This window comes from Alnus glutinosa, chromosome 4 (genome assembly GCF_958979055.1).
Source record: "Alnus glutinosa chromosome 4, dhAlnGlut1.1, whole genome shotgun sequence".
Lineage (NCBI taxonomy): Eukaryota > Viridiplantae > Streptophyta > Magnoliopsida > Fagales > Betulaceae > Alnus > Alnus glutinosa.
The window spans coordinates 1,153,756-1,164,780 of record NC_084889.1 but is presented as its reverse complement, the minus strand read 5'-3'; the positions used below and the strand labels follow the sequence as shown (position 1 = coordinate 1,164,780).

At 34.3% G+C, this 11,025-nt stretch overlaps 1 protein-coding gene and 1 long non-coding RNA gene across 2 annotated transcripts; both read right to left on the bottom strand.

The window, feature by feature from the left end:
- Nucleotides 1-1,011: 1,011 nt before the first annotated feature.
- Nucleotides 1,012-6,478, bottom strand: LOC133866976 (SUPPRESSOR OF GAMMA RESPONSE 1). The gene is made up of 6 exons (XM_062303649.1): nt 6,230-6,478; nt 4,923-5,064; nt 2,795-2,981; nt 2,210-2,715; nt 1,473-1,883; nt 1,012-1,313 (listed from the first exon to the last, which is right to left on the bottom strand). The coding sequence occupies exons 1-6, from the start codon at nt 6,235-6,237 to the stop codon at nt 1,257-1,259; spliced, it is 1,311 nt and encodes a 436-aa protein (XP_062159633.1). The 5' UTR covers nt 6,238-6,478; the 3' UTR covers nt 1,012-1,256.
- A 2,705-nt stretch (nt 6,479-9,183) lies between these two features.
- On the bottom strand, nt 9,184-10,216 carry LOC133866659 (uncharacterized). The gene is made up of 2 exons (XR_009899905.1): nt 9,956-10,216; nt 9,184-9,746 (listed from the first exon to the last, which is right to left on the bottom strand). It is a non-coding gene; the product is annotated as an uncharacterized LOC133866659 (long non-coding RNA).
- Between the last annotated feature and the right edge of the window lie 809 nt (nt 10,217-11,025).

Below are 11,025 nucleotides of genomic sequence, written 5' to 3'. Positions count from 1 at the left end.
GCCTCAGCACCCCACGCTTTTAGAACACACTGTGGCCCGGCAACGGAGCCGTTGCAATTGCTTATACAGGAAGAGTATGCCCTACACTTATATGTACCAAGTACTCTCCTATACAATACAACATGCTGCCAGGCTGCCAACCAAGGCCCGATATGCTGGTTTCCAGGACAGGTCTTCATCTTGGTTCCCCCACAAGCAATCATACCGCACACGAACAAGAAACCATGCACTCAAGGATCTCTTTTTGACTAATTCCTATGTCTCGTTACAGTGTGTCCTCTTTGAGCCATTTTCAAGCCAAGCTGTACTGCTCTCATTGACCCATGCAATCAATATGCAAATGTCGTCTTCACTGTCGGCAGCATGAATTCGTCCAATAACAACAAGGTCCACACAGTATTCAACTTTATTCAGTTCTATCCTAGAACACAACATAGCATGTATTCAAGCACAGACGAGGAAATGGTTGGACAAACTTGGACCAAAATAATCAATCAACCTGAATGCGCCAAATTAAACTCTCTACGAAAAATATCTAGTGGTCTTGTGCAAGTACATTAAAATATAAGAGTGACAATTCATATTTATGTGTCGAGTTCGAGTCATGTCGAAACATGAATATAAGATTATATATGTAAATCATAACTCGCTAATTTTGTATTAGATTCGCATCAACCTCACAAGTTGTGTAAAAAATTATTAAGCCTAATGTCGAGTTCGGGTCATGTCGAGACATGAATATAAGACTATATAAGTCAATTCTAACCCGACCAACTTAATTAAACGGATCAAACCCTTCAACTCTTAACCCCTCGAAGAAAAAAAAAATCAAGTCTTGTGCAAGTATACTATAACACAGTCCCAGAGTATACTGAAACACAGTCCCAGAATAAACAAGTCTTTGCAGCCAATAATGGCAGACAAACATATGTTTGAAAACTGCTACCTTCAAGCCTGGGAGCAAATTCTGAGAATAAAAACATAGAGCCATTGTAACTTTACTAGAACATCTAAAGAGAACAAGTAGACCATATCATTGATCTATTTCAAACGTAGGTACAATTACAGCATGAGTTATATAAACAGTAACTTTGCTGCCATTAATTACAATTCAAGTTGCCAGGCAAAAGATTATACTTTGCCTATATAATTGATACAATTCAACTTCTCCAGCAAAAAATTATACTTCAAACATAGGCAAAGTCTACACAAAAAGTGGCCACAAAAAATACAAGATCGAAAATGTCAAACCATATTTAGTCAATCATCTTGCTCCCACCCCATGCTGTAAAACTTTCCTGCGATCCAAAATCCTACAAAACCATTTGAGAAAAACATTGTAATCAATTCCAAGCACAAAAAGAAAGGGAAAAAACAAAAATAAAGAAAACAACCAAAGGATGTTCACAGGCAACATCAAAATTTGATTATTTTAAAATAAAGCAGACAAAATGGCAGAGAAGGCAGCATACGAGCTGGCTCAGTCGGAATTCTGGAGGTGTATCAAGTTCTATGTTTGCTGGATCAAGGACAAGATTTTGGCACTCCTCTAGATCCCTCTTTAAATGCTCAGCTCCTAATTGTGCATAATCAGAAAGAGAAGGTCTGCCCATCCCTGCTCCATCATTCCCATTTCCATTTCTATTTGGAGACTGGCTCTGAAGAAGATCATCGCACAGAGACAGCCCTTCCACAAGTTGTTGAGAATCCAAAAGATTCTGTGACTCACTGTCCCACCATTTTGGATCTTCCTCAGCATGAACATCGTTATTATCCGTCACTTCATCAGCATTTGCATGGTTTTCTGCCTTGGATTGATCATCATAATCAGGCCTTTCGTATTCAGGTAGAACCTCATTTTCTATACCTTCAATCTCAGGATGCTTCAGTGAAAAAACAAAGGTGCAAAACAAAGTAAATATCAGTATCTTGTCTTACATAACATAAGCACTAGTATCAAAGGAATATATTAGCAAATAACTTATTTCTTGAAAATTTAAATTTGCTGCAGTCGGAGCATGGTTCATGTCAATTACTTTCTATCAAAAGGAGTCCAAAAGTACATCTAAAAATGGTATCCTCTCATTGGCAATTAAATGAATTGTGAAACACTTACAGAAAATATGGCACATCATGTTATAATAATTCATGCTTCTTTTCTTCTTCTTCTTTTTTGGGAGGGGGGGGTTTGGAGGGAGAGAGGTTCTACCTGAGAAACAGGAACTGCACAAGTATTAGTATTATCCCGTCCAAGGTCAAATTCTGAATGACGCCTTTCAGTACGAGGAGGGTCAGGAGTCACAGACTTGGGAGTGACAGGATCTACTTTTCCAATCATTGGATCAATATTTTCAGGGATATCTTGATCAGCTGTATCATCCTGCTTGACTTGCTGCTGCTGCTGCTGGTAAAATATTTTAGAGAAAACATACTCCCCATCCTTTTCATCCTCCCCAGTTCCTAGGTGATATTGATGCATAACCCAGTTAGTTTTCTCAGGTTTTCCTCCTCTGACCATGGTCATGTACAAAACCATTATTTTCTTACACCCTTTTTGAACCGCATCCAAGATAACCGGTTTCGTCCGACCGGTCTTGTGCCAGCGGACATCACCAAAGTCATCACCATGTATCTTTCTACGCTTACGAGTTCCTGTATTGTAAGCCTTGATAGCTCTGTGAAAAAAGTGACATGCACTTCCATCTTGCTTGACACCTTAAATTATTTACACTTCAGAATTAAAATAAATTAATGACAATTAAGCAGAAAACAAAGAAAAACTCCTCCCACCAACCTGGTAGATTCTGCGGATGCGTATAACAGATTCCGTCATCCTCTTCAATAGTTGGGACAAACTCATCAATAAAAGGATGAGGTTTAAAATCCCCTACTCCAACTTTTGCAAGTAAGTGCCAGATAATCTCCTGATCAGATGGATCAAACTTTACACCTCTAGGTAGTCCTGGCCACTCTTGAGCAACCTAAAAACGGACAGGATTCAAATACACTGAATATTTTCAGGTGCTATAGTTTTCTTATGATAAGAAAAATTAAGCAATATTAAACAATTCCTTTGACAATAAGTGCTGGACAAGTTGCAACATTTTTTTTTTTGTGGGGGGGGGGGGGGGGTTAGTTGGAGCTCACAAAAACCTTGAGATTTGGGCTGAGATGGTCTACAACTCAAAATGAAGAACCTTTTGCAATCCCAATTTACAAAATGTACTTCGTATATCCTAACAAAACCAGTGATAAGATGCAGAGAGATGTGAGCCCATCATATTCAAAACATAATATGTAAAAATTCAAAGACCTAATGAACCAACCTGAGGTCAATACCCTGTGCCAGTTCAGAAACAATTGTCGAGGATAACACAACCCTAACTCAGTGAAGTTCAGGTTGGAGTCATTAAGTTGCATTTATAATAACCCATTATGACTCGTTGATAGAGTGTGTATCATAAAGTGAGATGCACCGTTGCATCTCCCCTTCTGATACACTATCACCAGTCAACGAAATAAAAATGGTGAAAAACTGCCAGTTCTATTTGTCCATAAAACCAGAAATTTCTCATATACCCAAATTAGTTAAGCTATGAGCATACGACTAGAAGTATGCACTGACAAAAACCCACTTGAGCTCTGTTCTACCAGAATACATTATTAAATTTACGGTATAAACATCTGTCTAGAATCCCTTCCAGGTAAGAAACCTGAAAAATAATCTGTCATCGCTAACGGTGATTGTCTGATATGAATTTAAAACCAGGTTCTACACTACAACATGTGGTATAGGGCGCACACAACCATGAAAACAGAAGTCTTTTTTTTCTCCTGCAAGTGCATTATGTGAAATCTGAAAGCAAGCAGATAGCTTTTTTCTTTCAGGCTGAGCACAAGCACGATAACTTGAGTGAGCATGTGAAGTACCAAGCACTGAGATAGTGGAGGACCAAATGTTGATTCACATAGTACCGCACTTGTGGAGCTGGTGTAGCTCTAGTGGTCACCTTTTTTTACAAAAAGGTGGTTAATTGCCTCAATGCAGTCAGTAGAGAGTATCTCATTAGAGATTTAGACAAATATAAGTTTTGCAATCAGGTCATGGTATGAAAAATATTTTCAGTCAGAATCGTCTTCAGATCTCTAGCAAATATCCTGATGACATATAATGTTGACAAGTCATATGTTCTAGAAGTTTCCAGGTTGATATTCTTTTAAGTTGTAAGAAAAAGGTACTTGGATAAAGAAACATAAGTTATAGAATGCTTTGCCTTGTTCAGAGCAGCTTTTACACATGACTGCCAGAATCTAAACTTTTGCAAAGGCATTTTCAAATTCACAAGTGATGAATGCAGCCTTATTAACACGACCACCACATTTTCATATTGAGAAAAAGGAAGTCTCTTTTGTTTGAATTTCATGTCATTGTGGATCAAAAGTGTCACTTAGGATGCCGAAATTTTTTATAACAGACTAGGAAAAGAAAATAAAATGAGTCATTTTCTAAATAAGCATTTGAGTTAACCAAATGTAGCATAGTTTTATTTCAATTGCTATGTAACTTTTCCCCCTACCTTAAAATTTTTGTGAAATCACGCAATCTTTTCTTTACAAATTCTACTACAAAGGAATTATGCAAAGCATAATACAATTTTATGCCACAAAATTACATCCTCGCCACCCTATATAATGTAATAAGCCTGAAAACAGCAGTAAGTGAAACATGCAATCAAATTTTTATCATCTCAACAAAAATTGTAAACAACATTAAATAAAAAGTATATCACTTTCAGCTTGTACCAATTTTTCAACACATACAAGACTGAATTTCATATCATGAACTACTTACTAATGTCTTTTAATTATTGAGAATTAGACTGATGATCATATTTTAGCATAAGAAAAGTAAGGGATTATACATTACTGTTGTCAATCATAAACTGGCAATTGGGACAAGCTCTGGTGGGGTTACTTTTCCATACAACTCTTTCATGATGACATGTTCCAGATGCACTCTTGATTTTTGTTGCAATTCTCTTACTGTCCACTAACCATGATGGTCTGCATAAATTACAAACATTAGTTATAGGAAAAATCACGACTTGTTTCTTATCACAACACCAGCAAATAAAGTAAATACAACGGTGTCTTCAAAAAGATCAAAATGAAATCAGGAATCCTTTTAAGTCTAAGTTGCAAGTACAATGAAGATAAATTTAAAAAGAAACTATTGATGGCAAAAAAGGAAGATAAAAAATCTGAAACAAGTATTAAAAGACTAGACAATTATCTAATATAGCAAAATGTTTAAGTTACCGACAATCTCATTAAAATATTCTACAGCCTGTTGCATCCTGCATAAACCAGACATGACTAGAGGAATGTGATGACCATGGTGCTTTAGCACAATCTATGCAGATCGTATTTGGCTTTCTAAGAAAAAAAGTAATGCAGGTGTGATAGAACCATCAAAACTTTTTCAGCTATGCAGTAGTGGAGCTTGTGAAAACACTTTTTTGGCCCACCATTAACCCTTGATACGTTGACATCACCCAGACATTTTTTGATGGTTGTAGGTTGACTCTTATCTTTTTATGTTTTATTTAGTTTTCTCCAAAAATCAATTCCTTGAGCTTAACCCATACACAGAATCAGACTGGATGACAAAAAGCCTACAACTTCTTCAGTAGAATCAGTACAATTATACGAGCAACCAGGAACAAAGTTAGATGAGGGCCATCTACGCTATAATCATTTCCTAGTTACTCAAAATGACTTTTTTAGTAGATCAATTAAATGCCCGATTACCCTTTGATTTAGGACAGAGTGCTTAAACCAATATTTACCCATGATGGAAAAGATCAATGGCTACAACTGCCTACAAGTAGATAGAGCTTAGAAACGCAAAACAATCATTGACAGCTTTAGTTGAAAAAGTGTTTCCTCCATGTGTAAACGTTATCTGGCGTAGAGATTCGAGAACTACAAACACTTTTTCTAGCGCATTGACCCGCTATATAGTCTATATTTTGAGCCAATAACAGCCCAGACGGTCTTCCATGGCATACTGTTAAACACCAATGAATTTCACGAAAATCCCAGTAATAAACAAGTAAAATAACACCCATTAAACATTTGGTCTTAGCGTACAGTCTGGGCAAACATAATGGGTCAAAAGAAGAATTTTGAGATGAAGTTCAGAGAGAGAGAGAAAGAGAGAGAGTACCCAGCCATGGGAGGAGCGGCGGTGACGAGGTCAGAGAGATTCAGAGACCGTCAATTTTCGTCGGCTTCGACGATTCGTCTGCTCACTGCTGGGAATCTTCCGCTTGTGCAAATAAATAGAGAGATAACCATTTTCCTTTTAATTTTTTGTTCCTAATTTTTAATATTATTTTTATCCTTAATTTGAAATTTGAAAGGGCGTTACTGTTATTCTTCTCTCTCTCAGAAATAAATAAAGGCGCCAGTGGCTGGTCATCCTTCGATCCTGCATTCCTATTTCCTACTCATCAGCGGTTCCTGGAGTTCCTGATTTTTATTGAAAAATAAATAAAAGACGGACGCCGGGGTTTCAGTTTCATGGAATATTTAGAGGCTAACGACAGAGTTTGTTCGGCAAAGGATTGTAATTGAGAAATATTTATTTTAATAGTAGTAAAAGCACTAAAAGATTATTAATGTGATATGAAGTATAAAAAAAATTTAAAATTATTTTATAAAAAATAAAAAAAAGTTTTTGTTATTTAGATAATAATAAGAAATTATTAATGTGATATAAAAAGTAAAATAATAATAATAATAATAATTTTTTTATTTGACTTTTTTGAGAAAAAGTGAAGAAAAAAAATGGAAGAAAAATGAGAGTTGTTTGCAAAACAAGCTCGACGTGGATGAGTTTTCATAGGTTTTTTTTTTTTTTTTTAATGCATAATTGATCAAATCGAGTCTATATGAGTGTTATGGCTTTTAACCAGTTTTAAAATTGTGTTTTTTTTTTTTTTTTTGAACAATGTTTTAAAAATGTGTTAAAGGGGCTTAAAAAGTGTACTTAGTACGTTAAAAATTTTAATAAGCAAAAATATATTCGTTTGACAAAACTCTTATGTCTGGGATTGTATTGGTAATAAAATTCTTAAAAGCAAAAATAGCTTTTTAAAAAATATATATATTTTAAAGTTTTTTTCAAAAAAAAAAAAAAAAGTGCATTTTGACCCTTTTTAAAGGAAAATACGTTAAAATAAGTACTTTTATAATTTTAACATAATTTTATACCCCAATAGCTCATTGCAAATCGATGAAACCACCAAATTAATTTTGCATTTTTTCCTTCTTTTTTTTTTTTTTTTTTTTTTTTTTTTATGTTTACAAAATAATGTTTTACACAATACTTTTGTTTCACTTTGCTGGCATGACATTATCAATCCTTGAATTATTTATTAAGTGATATTATAAATCACATTTTTATCTTATAACTATCTCACAATGCCAACGTGGCATTTCTGAATCCTAATTAACCTTTAGATCAATAATTTATTTTTATTTTTAAAAAAATCAACGGTTAGTTGAAATTGTGATGTCAGCACTATAAGATAATTGTATGATAAAATGTAAACAAATTGAGCTTACTCCAGATCAATTTGAATAAACTTGACTCATGTCGATTATTAAATGAGTTGTTCGTGAATACGAAATCAAACTCAATTATTAAACGATACAAACTCGTATAAACTCGGCTCGACTTGACTAATGTTCATGAATCAACTCGTATAAGGATCGACTCATTTATTATGGTTCAACTCGTATAATATATATATATATATATATAAACAATATATTATATGTAAGCATAAATTAAATAACAAATAAAATGGTAGGTATATAGTAATTGATTATAATAAGTGAATAATATCAATACTTAATTTTTAATAATATGATATAATGACAAATCAGATACTTAATCATATAATTCATATTATATTATTTATATAATATAATATGACCATATGATCATATAATAATATAACATTGTGGCATATGGCATTTAATCACAATAATATTTGTCTATATCCAATGTTATAAGTATTATTATTAGATACTTATTAATCATTACATCACTGTCATCACGTGATTCAAGATCTAAGATCATATGATATTAATATTATTAGTAGATAGTTAAGAATTATGATAATTATGACTTATAATGATTATACTTATCAATGCTATCATAAATAAATTATAATCTCATAAGGCAAGTGATATGATATGATTAATAATTCATATATATATATATATATAATTATAAGTATAAATTATAGCCACATAATGTCATATATGTATACAAATTCATATTAATACAGTAATTAATTAAGTGTCTAGATACTTAAATACAATGATTAAGTGTGATTCAATATTATAAGTATTTAACAATTTGTAGTCATGCTTAAGACATAATGATTAGAATTATATGATCATATGATAAAACTTATACCATATGATTTACATATTATCATTAGATATTTATGATATATATGATTCATAATTCGTAAGTACATATAACTACAAATTAAGCTGTAAGTATAAATTATAATCACATAATATCATATAAGTATACAAATTTATACTTATACAATGACGAAATATATAGATACTTAGATATAATGATTAAATATGAGCTAAGTATCTATAAATATAAATATAATTTCTTAATCATCTTTGATCTTTATATTTATAATTCACATAGTCACATAAGTTTAAATAATATTTATAACTTAATTCATACTGTATAGCTTAATTTGTAAAAGTATAATTAGATAATCATATTTTCATTTATAGTATTTAAGACTTAAGTTATATGTTAATTAAGCATTCATGAGAATGCTATACGCATGCCATACACAAAGGATGGTGCGTAGCTAGCTATGACAAAGGATCAGATTCAATCCATTTGAATGGGTATGAACCAATGATGAGATTAAATATATAGCTTAAACCTACCACCATAAATGATTCATTAACGTTGGTATTAGTTTTATTTTTATTCAAGAAAATAAGTTTTTTTTTTTTTTTTTGAACAAACTGGCAAGGCCAGCAAATTTCATTACTGAAATAAAGATTACAGTGAATAGAGATACAGAATCCCCATATACAAAGCCAAGAAAAATCTTGACTTAAAACAGCTACCAAAATAATAAACAAATATTATAAGAACAACCATTTGAGCATCTCCTTACAATAAAACACATCCTATCTAAAAAAAGGAGGGCTGATCTAGCTCCCAAACCATCTAAATGCTCAAGTAAAATATAATCATTACAATGGTAGACTGTGAAAAGAGAGTAAGAATATACAAAAAAACATGAAAACCACCGAGTAAGCGGTGTAAGGAAGATTGTTGTCGGAGCAGGCGCATGTGAAACACGCGCCCAGGAAACCTCCAAGCAGCAGACAGCCTACATAACCATGATCTTCACCAGCCAAGACCGAAATGTACAAGCCGTGGCCCACACTCGCTGGTCCAGGGAGGAAAACTCCCCCGCGCGTATAGGCCACACGCCTATTAGGACAGAGAAGCACAGTTGCATCTTGAGCCTATCGGACTGAAGCACACCAACGACCACTACAGAGAGGTGTGTGTCGATAAAAACCCAGTTAAAGCTCACAAATCTAGCACCAAGAAAAAACACCCAAAGCAAGCACAGCTAGATAAACTTTGCTGGATACACGCCCACAAACAACCATCCCTACAAACCAGAAACAGATAAGTCTTCTGCCAAAAGATAAACAACAAAGAAAGGAAAACAGAAAAACAACTCTATAGCCAAAGCTATGAGAAAAGCCAGCCTCTACTGGAACAAGCCGATAGAAACAAAACCCACAAATAACCTTAATGCTCAAGGGAAAACCTAGCCTCCACTGGAGCAAGACCATGGAGGAAACAAAACACCCTTACCCTATAAGGCAATGGGTAAACCAGAACCGGGAGGGGGAGGCGTGAAGCCTCCCTCAACGAAACCAGCTCCCCGAACTCTCTCTCTCTCTCTCTCTAAAAAGCTATGGAGACTCTCTCTCTCCCTAATGACAACAAAAAAAAAGTTTGGCCGTTTGGGAACGGGTCTTTCTTAAGAAAATAAGTTACCCCTTCAGTTCTTGATGCACGTTAGCTCACTCCACCATCATTATTTAAGCTATTCCTTGAGCCTAGTGCATCTGTTCTTTCTTTTCAGTACTTTTATGATTTTTCCTATACAATACAACTAAATTAACTAATCTTCATGAAACACCTGCATTCAATTCCTTGCTAAATCCCGGCCGTGTGATTTAAGAAGAATAAATCCCAACCGTCCGATGCGTGATTTTGGGTTGCACCTGTAATGCATGTTCTTGCATAAAAATTATTTCGTATTCCGCGTGTCACCCAGATCCAACGAGTTGCATTAAATCATCAAATGCCCAACTAATATCAAAGGCCAGGATCTTTGATTTGGCTGGACACGTGCATTTGTGGTGCTGCCCACCGATTTACCTTGATATACCTTGGGACTTTTGGAAGACAACTGGCCATCTCAATTTACTGATTTCTCTCGAGCCTTCCACCACTCTTCCCAGTTCCCAATCTTCTCCTTTCACTGTTTCTTTGCTTGCTAATTCTCAATGTAACCCAAATCATGTAAATCATGTAATCCACACAGCCTTCTAAGACACAACCTTTATAAGTTTCGAATCTCTCTCTCGGCTATAGCGTTAGAAACCGACATTCACTCATCGAACTGTGAAGAAGAAACAAAGAGCATAGCTGCATAGGCAAAGACTAACAAGGACTTCGAAAATTAGAGAAAACTAGAAGAGAAAGCGCATGACAACGAGCTAAAGTGGTCGAGAGAGAGATTTGAAGTTACATCTTCTCCTTCACTCTTCTCGTCTTTCTGCATTTTTTTTATTTTATTTTTTATAAATTTTTTACCTAAATCAGAAAATTAAAATCATGTTGGAGCCGAGCTAGGTACTCGAACTCAAGATCGG

Excerpts from the sequence above, each read along its gene's own strand:
- LOC133866976 (XM_062303649.1), bottom strand. Across the intron at positions 2,716-2,794 it reads GCATCCGCAGAATCTACCAG|GTGTCAAGCAAGATGGAAGT; the intron begins GTTGGTGGGAGG and ends AAATAATTTAAG. Across the intron at positions 1,314-1,472 it reads AATTCCGACTGAGCCAGCTC|GATTTTGGATCGCAGGAAAG; the intron begins GTATGCTGCCTT and ends ATGGTTTTGTAG.